At 36.9% G+C, this 16,913-nt stretch overlaps 1 protein-coding gene across 2 annotated transcripts; it reads right to left on the bottom strand.

The window, feature by feature from the left end:
* Positions 1-1,486: 1,486 nt before the first annotated feature.
* SETH5 (transducin family protein / WD-40 repeat family protein) lies at positions 1,487-16,368 on the bottom strand. Of its 2 annotated transcripts, none has more exons than XM_078300794.1 (19): positions 14,835-16,368; positions 13,810-14,124; positions 12,848-13,078; positions 12,527-12,647; positions 12,054-12,196; positions 11,679-11,939; positions 10,325-10,658; positions 10,175-10,239; positions 9,973-10,074; positions 9,019-9,217; positions 7,971-8,554; positions 7,444-7,640; positions 5,848-6,121; positions 4,720-4,983; positions 4,484-4,593; positions 3,791-4,016; positions 2,691-3,083; positions 1,832-2,054; positions 1,487-1,680 (listed from the first exon to the last, which is right to left on the bottom strand). In XM_078300794.1, exons 1-19 carry the CDS (start codon positions 16,326-16,328, stop codon positions 1,658-1,660), a joined length of 5,559 nt encoding a protein of 1,852 aa, XP_078156920.1. In that variant the 5' UTR covers positions 16,329-16,368; the 3' UTR covers positions 1,487-1,657. The 2 variants fall into 2 exon arrangements, 1 of the variants encoding a protein (XP_078156920.1); XR_013511243.1 differs by lacking the exon at positions 1,487-1,680 and adding an exon at positions 2,391-2,553 and having other exon boundaries at positions 1,915-2,054; positions 14,835-16,367.
* Between the last annotated feature and the right edge of the window lie 545 nt (positions 16,369-16,913).

The raw sequence follows: 16,913 nt of genomic DNA, 5'->3' as shown, positions 1-16,913 counted from the left end.
CAACAAATTAGATACAGTTATGAAGTAATCAAATAATCAAATAAAATACAAAATATTTTAATACATATGAATTAGCATTGAATAAATAATAAAACAATTAAATTATTTATACGTAAAATTTTAATAAGTGAAAAAAAAAATATCAAAGGTTTAAAATTTAATATAGTAACTTTATGTTAAAATATATTGTGATCACATCCATTTCTGTGGAAACCGTTGGAGAGTGCCGGACTGATCCAGACCGATATTTCAAGATCAGCAGGGTCATATCATATCCAATCTATTGCGCGCATGCCTTGAAATCGGAATGAAATCAGGCAGTTTCCAGCCGAAACAAAAATGCAAAACCGGTTGCCCGATAATGTTTGGGACCTTGCAATAATGTCCGTACAAGGAGAGAGGATCTGAATCAAACTTTCAAGTCCGGAACAATACTTTCAACTGATATACTTGATATTATTTTACTATGACAAAATTAATTGAGTATTTACCCTTAGTCCAACTAGAATCCAGCTTTCATATCTCAGTTCTCGATTAAATTAAAAAACTTAACCTTCATCTTTATCTTTACTTTAACAAAAAGTTCCAGCTTTCAACAAAAGAAGTGAAACCGTCGTAACTAGGACATACATTTATGGGCCGACGCAATCCGCGTAAACTTACAAAATGGTTGATAGGCCGAGTCCATGTGTATCTCTAGACATTCAGAAACCAGCAGTTTTGTAAACTACAAGTAAAAAGATGGTCGATTTTTTCTTTCCTAGGCTGCCTTTTGGTATTGGAGGACTTGTATAATTTACTTCTTGGGCTGGACTCTTATAAAAAATTTGGCACATACAAAACATTAGTTTTATCAGACCCGAATGCAATAACCTCTTAGAAATAGACCCAACATTAGCCCAAATGATACGGTGATACCAACCCTACTAATTGTTATTTGTTCAATTTGGCATACAAAAGATATGACCACCCGCCATATGCAGGTGTCCTTCATGGAATTCGGGAAAAAGTGAAGCACTGGATTACATTTATTCAATGACCTCAAATGTGGAACCGCTGGAGTGTTTTGCAATAATGGTGAAACTGATAAGGCAATAGATTTTGTAGATGTCATGATTGTCAAAGGGCATGAGCCTAATGTCGTGACCTACAACATTCTTATAAATGGGTTGTGCAAGTGATCATTCCACAAATTCGGATCACCCCTGGTATCGCACATCCAATTATTAAATCCAGAACTTTCTTTAATTGTGGCACAAATCTCAGCTCATTGGATCAAGTGTGGTACCACCTCAGTTCACCTCAGTTGTACTCCTATCTCTTTGGTGTGGTAAACTGTACTGAAGGCAACTCCACAACCTAGTTCATTGTCTTTCAATGTGAAATGACATAATAAAACAAAAATAATAAGTCCACATTAATACACATCTGCTAGGTGTCAGATGTTAATGTAAGCATCTCCCATTTTAAATTATGCTTCTCTCTCTAAATAAAATAAACAGCCGCTTATTTATCAAAATTTCCTAATGTATATTTACATATAGACATTTTTCACTTGGGAATATTACTATCTGATAATACAAAAAACCTATCGTACATCAGTAGAACAACATTAAACAATATTAAGTTAAAAGGTAAAAAGTCATATATCAACCCATCATGTTTTACTCTTCTCAGAACCTGCATAAACAAAAGTCAACAGTGAAATACATGCGAATTGTGCAATTTCTGGATTTTATCCTGATCAAAGAAGATCATATTTATTCAGAACAGATCATCATATACTGCAAAGCAATACTATGAAACTATCTATGTTTGAAAATAAACTCACCAAACAAGTTGGTCCTGAAGCCCTTGGATTTCAGATCTTTAATTTGCCAAAGCCGTTTTGATCTCTCACCTTTTACCGTATTATTTTTGCTTGATTGTCCTCTTATATTAGCACTCCTATTTACAGTTTCATGATAGATAACAGGTGGAGAAAGTCTTAGCTGAGGCAACGAGTCCATTTGGAATGGCTTCTTTGATTTCTGAAGGTGACTCAATATTTCAAACTGTATTTGAAAGGGTAAAGAAGCAAAATAAATACTCATTTCAAATCCAGCTATGGGTTTTGAGTTATCCGGGTATGATTCAATTTTAGGTTATCATTTCCAAGCAAGCTCAGTTTGGGTTTCAGATTGCATTGCATAAAAAGTGTATGTCGGGTTATTGGTTAAACAAGTTTATTTCAGGCCAGGACAATCAAGCTCATTTGACTTCTTGTCAGGTCAGGCAGCTAATTTGTTTTCGCATATCAGGTCAGATATTTTCTAACAAGAAAACGCACACTAAGTTAAGCAGAGATTTAAGAATTAGAAAAAAGAATTGTATTCTAGATTAATCCCAACCTGAGCCACCAAAAATCATTTCTCAGAAGAAACAAATGCAATCTCAATTGGTACCAGAAATAAGAAACAGCAGCCTTTCACTAATAAGCAGTTTCACAATAATATATTACTCGGTAGTTATGAAGCTGCAGGCCCTGCATGGATGGTAATGAGCCTCACCTCTCTACTGACAGATGCAGGATCAATTCAAACAAGAGGAACCAAAGGATTCTAAGGTTTATTGGGCCCTCATTTAAAATTAAAAATAATAACAACAACAATAATAATAATAATAATAATAACTATACAGATATATATTACCCGTGAGACTTGAGATGTGCGAGATCTCTCTAAAGTATCCGCCTCATGAACACGCTGCACTCCGACTGCTCCAATTTTATGTTTGCTGTTTGATGCATAGAACCCAATCAATCCATTCTCCTCATGGGGTAGTGTACTCTTCTTAGGGAGGCAGACGGGGCACACATGCTCTTGGCTAAGCTTTTGGGAATGTTGGTCCTCAGTTTCACATGTAAGATGAGTTGCATGGCCACAACTGTATAGCCTGATCTTCGGGTTAGAATCAATTTTGTGAAGGGAGGAGTTGCATATGCAACAAGTGAGGCTCTGAGGTGCAAAAGCATGCGAGACCCCCCTTTTTAGGAGGCTCAAGGTGTAGAAGGTATCATCTTCTATAACTGATTTAGCTGTGTCCTAGTGAAAAGGAAGAGAAAAAAAAAGCATTACAAACTTTCCCTCCTGATTCCTTCAAAAAGATGAGTAGAACTAGGGTGTTCTTAAGTTCACCAAGCTCCTTGGTGAACTCAAGTCTAAAACCCATCAAATCGACTTTAAATGACAAATCTGAACCGTTGCAACCCGCCTACCTTACAAGTGATGCATCTACATGTGAAAATTTTAAACATTCGAATTAATTTAGTATAAAGTCAATCGGTCAAAAATAGAAGGTTAATAAATTAATTTTAATGCATTCATTTTTTGAACTTTTTGACAGCTTAATTTTAATGCATTCAAAAATAGAATGTTTAAAATTTTCATATGTAGACGCATCACTCGTAAGGTAGGCGGATTTCAACAGTTCGGATTCGTCATTTATAGCCAATTTGACGGGTTTTAGACTTGAGTTCACCAAAGGGCTTAGTGAACTTAAGAACACCCTAGTTCTACTCCAAAAAGATAGCCAATTAGGTCTCATTTTATCCCCTCTAACTATCTTAGACAATTCACCCTTGATTTTACCCGATATTGCCTACAGCTAAACCTAGAAGAATTCCCAGTATAACCAAACCTAGAAGAGTTCCCTGTTTGAAGTAGTTCCTAAAGAACAATGAAGACAGGTAATGCTTTCTAATACAGGTTTGTTACCTGACTTATATACTTTAAAAGCAAAACAAACTTACCAGAATTCTTTTCTCGTAGCCGTAGGTGCTTAGCATTTTAAGTATTATGAGCTTGAAATCACCAAATTCTTGATTTCCGCTGTCAGAAAGAAGCTTGGCCATTATTGCTGGAAGGGGTATACATCCTGCCATCCCCTCTATTATTTCCCCAACAAATTGCGAAAATACTCGCCTTAAAATAGGTATTCCTTTCCCTCCAGAAAATCTCTGTAAGGGCTGAGAAAATCTGGATTTCAAAAAGAAGAAAAGAAGGATATCAATTTCAAACTTTATATCTTGTCAAGTGCCGAATAACATTCTTTTCTAGCTTGCTTTCATTATGAAGTGGTTTTAGTTTTTATCATAAAGTTTCTTCAGAATATATGCCTCCTAATAACTACAAAGACAACTTTTCACCAAAAGCACAATTCAAATATTTAAGGGTAATATAAAAAAAAACACTATGTATCTATAATTATTTATTTATGCACGCGTGCATGTGGATTGGGGGTCGGGTGGCGTGCGCGCGCGTGTGTGTGTGTGTGGGGGGGGGGGGGGGGGGGATGTTATATGTTAAAGTTTTAAATCAAGGGGTTTTTTTAAATCCTTGGGGCAATTTGTACTTCTCCCAAATCCAGAAAAAGAGAGTAGATTCTCTTAGAAAAAATAGTTATCCACTATGTAATCACATATTACAGTAAGATTATCACTTACACATCAAAAAGGTTGAACCAGAGAGATTCAGATTCCTTTTGATCTATACGGTGCATGTTTCTTTGGCATAAATCGACAGCACAATGCAGTACATCCAGCACACTCATAGCCTACATCAAATTTAAGAAAACTATATCATGTTAATAACAACAGCAGTAATGCCAATAAATTAGTAATAGAAATAATAACAAAAACAAACCAGATTGCTAATGACCAAGGAATTTTAAAAAACATACCTCCTTAGTTTTTAATATTGTGCCAAGGTCACTGGAATCTTTAAAATTATGCTCTAAGGTTGAAATAAGTGACTCAAACTTTTCTTCTAGGCCTGTCATAACTAGGACCAGTGCTCCGCTGACATCGCCAACTCTTTCTAGAAGAAATGCAGCAGCATCAGTTGCACCATGGTCCAAGCATAAGCGCAGACATTGCTCAAGACGGTAGTTGTCGAATGTTTGCAAGAATTTAAGCACTGAATCTTGCTCATACCGACATAATAGCTTAAAAAAGAATTAAGGATACAGAAAGATGGTTAGCTTAGTTGAGGAAAAAGATACACAAAGGATGTCAACTCAAGGATGACAGTATATGATTCCCATGCTAATTTAACCAGCTCTTACACCAAGTACATTCTGAAAATTCATACTTTGTTTCAATACTTTGACAGTCTTATCCTCTTATTTTTTTAAATTATTAGAGATCACAAAATTTGACCTTACCCAAAGGACCCGCCTGATTAGACCTAAACCCAAATTGGCCCACACCCAATCTGATCCATGCCCAACTAGACCTGGCAGGCCTCAACCCAAATCAACGTGATAAATTGACCAGTTTGACCCAAGAAAAACTCAACCACTACTTCAAAAAAATAATCAGGGTGGCAGCCCAAACCAAGAAGAGCCTCAAACCAGATTGGCTTGCTCGACTCAAAACCCGAATGACCTGCAACCCAAAATGGCCCCAGAATCAAGACAGCCCCAATCTACATGCCACAAAGCTTGAACTGACAACTTGAGACCCAAGACCTGAAAACATTCTGAGATTGAAAACAACCTGAACCCAAACCAAAAGGACTGGATACCCGAAACAGCCCAAACCTGAACCGACCCAAAGCTAAACGAGTGGCAAAATCCTTCAAAACATTTTATGTCTCAAAAAAGTTTCGACTCAAACTAGAGCCGAAATTACAATTGCCCCAAGGACCAGTTGCACAATTTGAGTGTGTTACATCAAGATATGGCCATATACACGATAGAATATTGGACCATACCAATGTTGGTGAATAGAAGTAACCTAATGCCAAACAAAAACCTGTACCTACTGGCAGTTAACAAAACAGGATATGAAACAAAGGAATAACATACCTCAAGATATATCTCAATGATTTCATCAGTAACCTGAATACAATTCCTCTCTATCCCAACCTTTTGATTATTTGTCAACCTCTCCAAATAATCATTAACTGCCATGTCATCTTTCAGAATGCGGAATTCATCTATGCTTAAGTTCCCTGAGAGATGCACATCTATTGCTGTTTTCAGAAAGAGAAAAAGGCTTTGCGGGTGATCATTAAGCCTAGACAAAATTTCTTGGCTCTCTCCACCAAAATGATCCAAGACCAGCAAAAAGGTGCATTCCCTGATAAAATTAAATGTCATACATATAAAGATAAAAATAGCATAATATGTAAATGCATGAATTGATATATGCACCACAGTGCAATCATAAAAGGAAGAATGGATACAAATGTAACACATGATCTGCACTTCTTCATAGAAGTAATTGACATAACTGATTTTTGATAGAATCTCAATCCTGTCATGCACAGGAATATGGTAGTCAATTAATCATAACAGTTTAGAACAACTATTAAGAATTTAAGTTATATTTATTATATTGTTGCAAGTATTTATCCTCAAGGGCTTATAGTAGCTCTATGTGAATTTACTCTGGATGTACAATAGTAGCCACCACAAGAGATCATGCTGCAAAAAAAAACCTGCCAGTACCACAAGTTAGCTCTCTGCTCTCACAGATCAAAGATGACTTTGAATCTCCCAACAGAACCAGACACTATAAAACTTAAGTTTTGTTTTTTGTCCATTTGCCATTTCTAGTCAAAACATTTTCATTTCTAAATGGGCTAATTCTTGACAGATTATAAATACTATACAAACCTAATTAAAAATCCATAAGAAAATCATAAAATTTAACAGATACACAGTACATATATATTAGATACATCGCATATAAATTCAACATACCCTCTTCTCTTGAATTTTTATTATAAGTTGAATTTGTGTCATTAAAATTCAAAAGCACCAATAGCTCACTACTACCTTATCAAATCGTCAAAATATCCTCTGTCCTAATACTTTTAAAATGCCATAATGGCCCTAAATGGATGGTGCAGATTTAATCAGGTTTCAATCTAATATGGACCACCCATCATCTCCAGCACCACCCTTTCAACTACTCTCTCTATCACCTCTCTTCTATCTAAACTCATATAAAAGCTGCCCTCAGGAAAGAGAGAAAAGAAAGTTGCTTTTTTTATACGCAGAGCACTCTCTAAAATAAATTAGATCTATAAAAGCACAGAAGGCAGATCATCGTTCTCCCCCTCCCCAACCATAAAAAAGACTGTTGAGTTGAAGCAACATGAAAAAAATGAGCCTTTCATCTAGCAAAAACGAAGTATAAATCCAACTTCAAATATAGCCAAAGAAAAACGCAACTTTTATTTTCATTTTATTGTCCTTGCCTATTGACATTTGACAGTTCTATTTAGAATTAAATGAAGCTTGAATTGGAGTTTTAAGCTGATAAAATTATAACAAGGAAATGATACAAGTATTGCAAGAAGAGATGGGGTCTAATTAGGCTACAATGTTAGCATGATGCAAGACCAATTTGTAATGGTTGGCATTTGTGTAGAAGCACTACAAAAGAAAAATAACCTGTTCAGTTGGACAAGATCAGGAACACGTGACATCACAGCTGAATGGAAGGACACGATACCATCATCACTTGACCCAAGTCGAGACAGCATGCTGTCTATGAATGCAAAAGCATGGAAAGGGTCTTCTGTATCCTTCATAAAGCAGTCCATTGCCGCAACATTATTATCTCTTGTAGCGTGAATCAGCCCACATGCCTGCAAGGTTTCAGTGATGGAACTTACGTGTATAAATAAGAGGATCTAAGTACCTGCGTGGATCATGTAGTTCCAATTCAACACCAGTTTTCAACTTCTATATTTGCAATCACATATGAATGGGTGTATTTTCATACAGAGGCCACAATTAGAATGGAGAATTTGTTTTGACAAGCAATGTTATTTTTGACTTAGCCAAAGAAAAGTAAAATACTCCACAATTTTGTGTGGGGAAATTGCACATTTAGAATTGTCCAACCTAGGCCAATGTATATGCAAAAATCTAAATGTACAGTATTAGAGAAATAGATAAACAGAAGGAAGCCATACTTGATGAAATCCAGCTTTGGAGCAAAGTTCTAACACATCATCAGAGCACCAAGACCAGACATCTAGCACCCTGAAAAGCCTCAAGACCACCTTCTCATTCTCAAAAGCCAAGCCTTTCTCTGGCGAGGTCAAGTACACAAGCACATGCTTTAAACTTTGTGCTGACAAACTTGTACCATGTTGGGAAGCCACATAAGAAACGAACTCCAATAAATGCCCCAGATCCTTCTGTGAAGGCCAGACTCTTGGTTCATCATCCAATCCTAATTCCCTTAGGCTTTCATTTTCTAGACCTAGAAGTTGTACAAGAACATTCGTCAAATCTTGCACTGTGGCATTTAGTGTCTTCTGGTCCAGGCCTTCTTCGAGGCCGGGGTATTCAGGTTTAGTGAGGGCTAATCTGATAACTTCTAAAGTTGCAGCAGCATCGATTACAAGCATGTGACATAAGTTGGGGCAAATATTGCATGAAGCCCTGAAAATCTGAGAGATTTGGGAATTTTGAGACCTGGATTCCTCTAGTAAGAATTGTAACAGTTCATTTCTGACCGATTGTACACGGTCAATTGGGATTCTTCCATGACCTGCCACAAAAGAAAACCAATTTAACACACTAAAATACTCCAATTGGTGCAATAAAATCTCGGGTAAGCAGTTCAAGAACACTGAATGGGCACAATCTAGCCCGAGGCAGCCTCAATTATGCAACTAAGACTCCTGAGATTAATTTTTCCTAGGTTAACACCAAAATTTGCAATTCTGCCTCAATACTTGCTCAATTTGAAATATACATACTGCACACAAAACCCAAAATAATCATGAAAAACCAAAGTTACATTAAAAGATAGCATTGATACAATCTTCAAACATGCCAGTATCATGACAAAAGCAAATATATGATTGTATCCAACCAGACCAAAAAAGAGGTTTGAAACACAAAAAATGTGTGACCGCATAAGAAGCAATACTTGAGAAACACAAAAAAGGAAAGAAAAAAAAGACAGACAACAAGGTGTGACAGCATAAGAAAACCATGTAATGTTAAAACCTGGAGGGAAAGCAAGGCCTTGGAAGCAATACTTGAGATAAACAAGCATTCGGTAGCAAGTTCTGGAAGCTTCCTTTCTAGGGCTGTTTTGCACCACCAACAAAAGCTCCTCTAATGGAGCTCTATAATCATTTAGGCCTTGGTTAAAAAGATATATTAGCGCACCATACAGTCCATGCTCCCGGCACAATCTCACCACCTTAAGAAAAATAAAACATAATATTGTCAAATCATCTTTCAGCCATACAAAAATGAGCCTCAGTATCATGCTACCAGTACCCCAAATGTTCAAACAATTTTGCAATTGAACCTCAACATAATGCATGCCCTGGGTAAAACTCAATTAAATGCTATTATTCCTAAACAAAATTTTCTTATTTGCTGTTAATATACAAGCACCAGATATAGCGAAGAAAATATGAGAAAAGGCTAGGAGTGGAAAAAAATGATCAATTATAAAACAATACACAGTTAATTAATCCTTGGTTATGACTCTATAAAACCATAGGGACTTTCTTAAAGGAGGAGCATTCTAGTGCTAAGTTTCGGTACCACCATGACATCTCTTTTGCATTTAAATTTAAAAAGTTAAAAATGCAAACCATTGATCTTGTTCTTTTTCACGAGGGAAGTGTTGACGTAAAATTTAATAATATTTTGAATTTGTTTCAAACAAGATCAAGAGTCCACAAAATGATTGAATTTAGCTAACTGTGATAGACAAATTTTAGTAAGTTTATTATTCGACCTCTTGATCAAGTATAAATTGAACTCCAAAACTTATTACGTGGACGCATTCCTCATAAAAAGGAACAAGATCAACAGCTAGGATTCGACGTCTAGATTTTGAAGTTTAAAATACAAATGCAACAGGGTGTGACATTTCGTGGCACCAGAATCCTCTTCTTGGAAGATAAGAAAACAATAAACATAAAAATCAAGCATACTGATTACCTGATTAAAATCCAAGGACGAGATATCCATATGGAGGATACATTGCTCGACCCGTTGTAACCATCCTTTTTCGCTGTAATACTCTACTAAAGCTTGCATTATCTACAGATGTCAATAAATATAATTATCAGGACAATTTAAAATGAAAAGAAAGGCAAAAATAACAAAACAGAAGAAAAAAGAAAGCACAATTAGGTGATACCTCAGGAGGGAGGCAACCAAGCATATCTTTCAAGATATACGGCTCCAGTATCTCCAAAAAGGATCCTGTTATTTCCATGTAATAGTATGTGAGAAAAAACTGATTAACTTGACTTGCAAAGCGACAAAAAACAGAGGAAAGGTCAATTACCTCCCTGGTGAACAGCATGGAATCTAGAGAAGACTGTCTCAAATAGGATATCGATACGCGAAATGTGCACACAATATTCTACTGCAACACCTCCTACACGGACATATTGTTCCTCTATTTCAGATTCTTTTCCATTTTGGCCCCTGAAAGCCACTAATATGTATGAAAAGACCTCATCCACATAAGACAGGAGGAGCTCAACCAAGAATGGCATTATGGCATCACGTATGTCCCCAATCTTACGTGGCAGATCCACAACACCTTGTGTGTGGCCGTCATATAGCCGCATTGCCATGTCCAGTGCTCCCATCCAATCTCCTGCTCTTTGTAACACCTAAATTTTTATATATAGGAATCAATTCAGTCTCACATAAATTTTTGATAGAATACCAAAACCTACATTGTGAAGTTTCAAGCGAGATTTCTTCTTGCCTTACCAGGAATGTAAAGTGATTTTGCCCTATAAAGGCCAATATTATCTTAACATTGTAAATAACCTCTCCATCTTCGAGCAATAAAAGAAAGCCTCTACAGTTGGACAGTCTGTACAACATTGGTACGCAAGAAAAGAGGAAGGTAATAAAAGAATAATTTTAGTTATTTTGTTACTATCTTGCCCCTTGAAAAGCCCACACCTTTCTGCATACCAACTCTTTAAGAAATAGAAAAATTGCCGAACATAAATCGTCTTGCTTGGCTTAAGAACAATATAAACATAGAAAGAGGTTAAGCTTTCCTTCCACAAAAATATTCTATCTTTGATACTGTGGATTTTTGTTAATAGCATACCTCTTTTTTTTTTCTTTTTTCTTTTAAGTTCTGTTTATTTTCACCCGCATTTGACAGCTGTTGTACAAAATTCATGATAAATAATTTAAGTACAATTGTTCAGTTGTTCACTTTCTTTTCAAGCAAAAGTTTTCGGCTTTTTTTTAAAATATTAACATCTCTGCTTCATTGTGATAAAAAAATACATCTGTCAATGAATATAATTAGTTCCCCTCAACTACCATGCTGCCAAACATTAATGGAGAGCAGCAGTATACCCTCCTACTAGTTTCACTCTCTTCTCTTCCATTAAATTAAATATAGTGCAATGCATAGCATTAATATTAATATAATGACCAAGTATAAAGCAATAACAAAAATCAACAGGAAGAACATCATTAGCCTCATCACTGCTTTCATTTCTGTTGCCTTTTTTTTACTAAGCGCTTTGGGACAGAATAAGGTCAATTTGTTGCCAAATGTATCAGTTGATAGATATATGGCATGACAGTACCTTACTAGAGAGGTACCAGTCACCATATTGCTGCTGACTAATATATTTGTTCTTTGCATTTATTTACATCACCTGAATTCTCTCTTTCCAAGGCAGAAGTCTTGATACCATTAAATGCATGGGACCCAAAATGTACACTGTAGCACCTCTCACTGATACTGAGTTATGGTATGATTTCTCAGGGTTCCCATAAACATTCAAGAAATGTGTATGGTATGTGATGATGTCATCTACACTAGATCCGTCATGTGGGTTAATACTGGTACGGTGAAGCTCAGATGCATCTTTGGTGAATAGGCATAGCTGACCTCTTGTGTTTAGCAGCACCAGCATCTAAGGAAACAAGCATGCACTCGTATCATTAAAGATAATAAAGATAATTGCACTAAAGGATACGTAAATAAATACAAATTGAGTTGGTAACAAAAATTGATTTTTAAGTTGTACCTGATCATCCAACCATGCCACACCAATAGCTGCAGAGTCAATGCTCCATTCACTGTGCTTTTTCATCTCAGATTTGACTAGCTTGTACACTTGTACTTTGCGATCCCATGCTATGGCTAACCAGGAAACCCTCTCTGGTTCCTCTGAAATTATCATTGATAAACAAAAGATAAAAGCATGAGAAACAAGGTGAGAGGCCTGAGTTAGCTACTCCAGCCTGCCTTAAGGTAATCTTGAAATTCGGTATTACCCGGGTAAGATCTAGTATTCGACAATTGAATTTTAGTTAAAGCCCAATTGCATGGCTCAGGGTTAATTGATTCCTCTTAAATAATTCAGGACTCTATTAGGGTTTAGGGTTTAGTACAATGTCCTTTATTAAAAAGATGTTATTTTAAGCTTTTGAAGTTTTGCCCGGCCTAGCTTCAAGAGAAAATATGCAGCAATTCATACCAATAATTGCTAAATCTCACCCGAGGATGCATCAGGAGAAACCAGAACGCACTTCCATGCAGTGTATGGCAATGATCCTTCACGCACTCCTTCAGGTCTTGAGAACTTCTCATAAACCTCCACACTTGCACCAAGTTTTACCTAAAAAGTATATTAAGAAGTAATTATGAGAGAATTGTATATCATTTCTAGTACATTCGCCAAATTTGTAAGACCAGAAGAGCGTTTTGTTTGCTACATACATCCTCCTATGAAAACTTGGACAGTTTGAAAAATGTGTTTTTCCCATTTCATGACCGCAACACTTACATTTACATAAAACAAGATGCTGCAATGCTTACCACAAGGGCATTTTGGTGGGTGACAAAGATCACTACCCCCTCTTCTGCCGGGCCAGAACTACCACCACCTTCATTAAAGAGAACGCCTCCCATCATGCTACTTAGACCACCAGCTGAGGCTGATGCATATGCCCCCTGTGCAGAGGAGCCAGCAATCAACCCATACAATTCGTCTACTACTAAAGGGGAGGCCGATAATACCACCCCGTTTTTCTGCCCTTCCAACAGACGCTATCAAGAAAAAAAAATAATAATAAATAAGAGGCGTCTTCATATCTCATAACATTCCATACATGGATTTGAATAGAAAATTAAAAGTGAAGGTCTTCATTTCTAATCCTCCAAGAATGCATATATCATGTGTACAACTACGAAATATGAAAAGAATCCTTCGCACCATTCCCCTTTCAGAATTTGTCAGAGAAGATGCAAAAACTACTACTCATCCAAATACATAAATATAGAGTAAATCTAGCATGAGCTTAAGCAAGCTCAATGTTGTTTGTGAGCTTAATCCCAAAATATACTGAATTGGCTTAAAAAGAAAAATATAAACCATTGAAACTGATCTACTTTACAAGCCAGGAGTGTACATCCCAAATTTGCAACATTTGAGTTTCTGCAGTATAAAGTCAAGTGGTCCAAAAAATGAATATATATAAAAACACATCACTCTTGATGTTGATTGGTTTGAAAAGTTTAGATTCATCATTCGAAGCCAGTCCAATAAATTTTAGGGTTAAGCTCACCACCACCTTGATGAGCTTAAGCTCACACTAGCTTTACTTCACAAATATATCTCTATAGATGCAGAAGGAAGGAGGGTAATTTATTTATTTGTTAAATAACATATAAAGAAAGGATGGATATAACTGGTAGATAATATTTTTTTATGAATATAACAGGTAGTTCACATTTTGTAAAGGCAAAAATTAGACTCTTAAAATAAGTAAAAGAGGCACCTGGCTCTTGATAGTGAAGCGATTAAGCAATGGTAAAACTGAGAAAGTGTGTAACAACACAAATCCCTTAGAGTCACCAGTTATGGCCTTGTATTGTCGAGATGAGGAGGATTCTTGACCTAGAAACAACGAATGTACCACTGGTGCTGTATGCTCGCCATATATCACCTTTGCTGGTGCTGATGATTTTGCCATATCCCAAATTGTCAGATGGCCGTCACCATAACCAACCAATAGGAAATCGCCTTGTTGGTTGAAGCACATGGAGGTGACTGGTGCTGGAGATTTCTCACCTTGGTTTGTAAATACCAACATCTACAGAGTCAAATTTACAAAAGCATCATGATTTGTACGTGTCACACAAAGACATGAGCGGGTATAGATAAGGTGAATCCCATGCATACAAGGATACCCGCTGCTGAGAGGTACTGACAGAGAACCAGCAAGACCTCCATATACAGCTTTACTAGTAATATGCCGGCTGCATCCTAGTGCTGCAGATGAGTTGAATTCTTGTCAGCGGACCCAGCCCTAGTGTGATATGTCTATTAGTTTAGCCGAGTCAAACTCGAGCTGGAATTACTTTGGGTTCTTAAGCTTGAACTGATTTGAACTCTATACAGACTCAAATAACAAATCATGCAAAAAAAAAAATGAATCTGTAAATCTATAAAAGTGAGCATGCATGTTATTTTAGTGGTTAGATACTTCAGATTGAATAACATAAACATATTGAGCAAGCCAAGCTCAAGTGAGTCAACCCATGCACTATCAAAACTCGAAAGCAAACTAACTCAAGTTAGCCAAAATCTAATCAAAAGTGCTAAACTCAAGCTACATTAGCAACATCAAATGATAAGCAAAAAAACCTTGTTTCTACTTATGGTCTCCATACCAGTACCAGCTAAGCTAGTTATAACCTCTAAGCTCATGTTTAATGTAACAGTTATTCAGTACTATACGAGTACCAATAAACTGTCTTCATATGTTAGTATGTTACAGTTCATTACCACTCTTATACATACCTTAGAGTCCATGTTATCAGAGGAATGAATGGAATACTTGCTAGGAACAACAAAAACGCTCCCTCCACTCATCCCAAAAGCTATATAAGCTCTATGAACAGCCACCACCTGTGGCGAGCCATGCTCTCTTTTAAATCCTTGAGAAGAGACCAACCGAGTGGCCGCATTGTCTAAATCAATTTGCAAATATCCCACTGCAGGCGGGCCCCGCCTTATACCCTCCAGCCTCATCGGTTGTGCCACCGCCCCCTCTTCATAGTGTAAGCCATAGGAAGCTTGCCTCTTCTCTATCTCTTCATAATATTCTAAGGGCTTCATTGAGGATTTCAGCTTTTTCTCAGCCTTTTTTGCAATTTCAACTGCCTCCACAATCAGATCGTCTACTTGAGTTCCTATAGTTTTGTCTTCAGGCAAATTGTCAACTTCATTTGAATTTTCAGCAATCTCGAGTGTTGGAGACATGGGAGTTTCAGATTTGTCATCATTTGGACTGAGTTTGTCCAAATTTTCTGAAATGTGGCCAATTTCAAGTGGCTTGCTCCAAATTTCCGTCAAATTTTGCTCATCACGGTCGTTACCCAATTCGGCCACTAACTCTTCTCCTTGCTCTTCGTTCATTTCCTGGAATCCTGAATTTGCATTCAACTGTACATTCTTCACTGACTCTGGATTATTCGCTAATTCTTCTCCTTTTTCTCCATTCATTTCCTGGAATCCTAAATTTGCATTCAACTGTACATAATCCAACATCACATTCTCATTCAAGTTTTGCACATTCTCACCTTTGAGAACGCTCTCATAGCTTCTAAAAATTGGCTCTACACTCTTTGGCTCAACTATCAACTCCAACTCATCTCCTTTACTCTCTTTCTTATTTAGATTCTCATTTGTATTCTCGGAAACATTAAGATCTTCTAAATTACCTGTGATACTAAAAGCACTGGATTCTCTTTCAGCCTCAACTTTCTTCAAGTCTTCGTCTACATCTCCTGAGCTTTCCTTCTGTAAGCTTCTAGAAACCGGGTCGACCCGTCTTAGCTTAATCGCAGCTGCATGAGGCGTTGCCACTGACCTTGAGGCGGCAGCGGCTGCAGCCAATGCAGCACCAGGTCTCGGGTTTGCAACCCGCACCCCATGAAACAAAGGTGGGAGCGGTCTATCAGATAAACCTCGAAGCACCAGAGAACTGAGAGTGTCAGAAGAAGCCGAAGAAGAAGGAAGATCCAATGAAGTCGATCTAATAACGGGTGCGGTAACAGTCATTTGTCGGGTTTCGCGTTTTTCAGGAGCTGGTAGGGAGGATTGGGGAGCGATTTGGTTTTTAAGTTCGGTTTTGGGTTCGAGTTCGGGTTCGGAATCGGAATCGGAAGAGGAGGGAGAATTGAGAATCTCATCGACGGTGCGGAGAGGGAAGGTGGCGTCACCAACGCGTGGGTTGACGTCATCGTCGGAGTCGTCGGAGATAAAGGCGTCGAGGTCGAGCTCTACCGCCATGGAGCAGACAGACGGAGATCAATTAAAGACCGACTCCGATTATACTTTTTGAGTTTGATAAAAGCACTGGCAAGTGCTGTTTTCAACATATGACCCTGTAAAATTGGTTACTTACATCTTAAACTATTTCCGGATAAGTTACTTATAATAAAAAACAATTACATCTTAATAGAATATAATAATACGTTGGTGGTTCTTCTAACTTTTTAAGTTCCAAATACAATATTAATTCTTCACCGAGATTTTTATTTTTACCCAAAAAAATATATATTTTATTATAAATAACCACGGTTTAGCAAAATTTATAAAAATGTCTAAATCCCACAGAATATTTGCGGTCCGGATTTAAAATTCCGGACCGTATAGAATATTTGCGGTCCGATTTTTTTTTTGATTTAAAATTTCAAACAGCATATATTATATGCCGATATTTTTAATTTTACCCAAAAAATAAATTATTTTATTATAAATAACCAAAATCACGACAAAATGTTATTTCTACCCAAACCGTAAATAATATTTACGGTTCTAATTAACAATTCAGACCGTAAATAAAATTTACGGTTCGAATTCACAATTCAGACC

This window comes from Carex rostrata, chromosome 1, assembly GCF_964058835.1.
Source record: "Carex rostrata chromosome 1, lpCarRost1.2, whole genome shotgun sequence".
NCBI lineage: Eukaryota > Viridiplantae > Streptophyta > Magnoliopsida > Poales > Cyperaceae > Carex > Carex rostrata.
The sequence above is the reverse complement of the archived record's forward strand: the minus strand, read 5'-3'. Positions and strand labels throughout refer to the sequence as shown.

What these genes read in the sequence shown, in the direction of transcription:
- SETH5 (XM_078300794.1), bottom strand. Translation starts at nt 16,328, where the DNA reads ATGGCGGTAGAGCTCGACCTCGACGCCTTTATCTCCGACGACTCCGAC. An exon ending in GCTTCACTATCAAGAGCCAG is followed by an intron (nt 13,079 to 13,809) that starts GTGCCTCTTTTA and finishes TTTTCTTGATAG; the next exon opens with CGTCTGTTGGAAGGGCAGAA. An exon ending in CTTGGAAAGAGAGAATTCAG is followed by an intron (nt 10,659 to 11,678) that starts GTGATGTAAATA and finishes ATAAAAATTTAG; the next exon opens with GTGTTACAAAGAGCAGGAGA.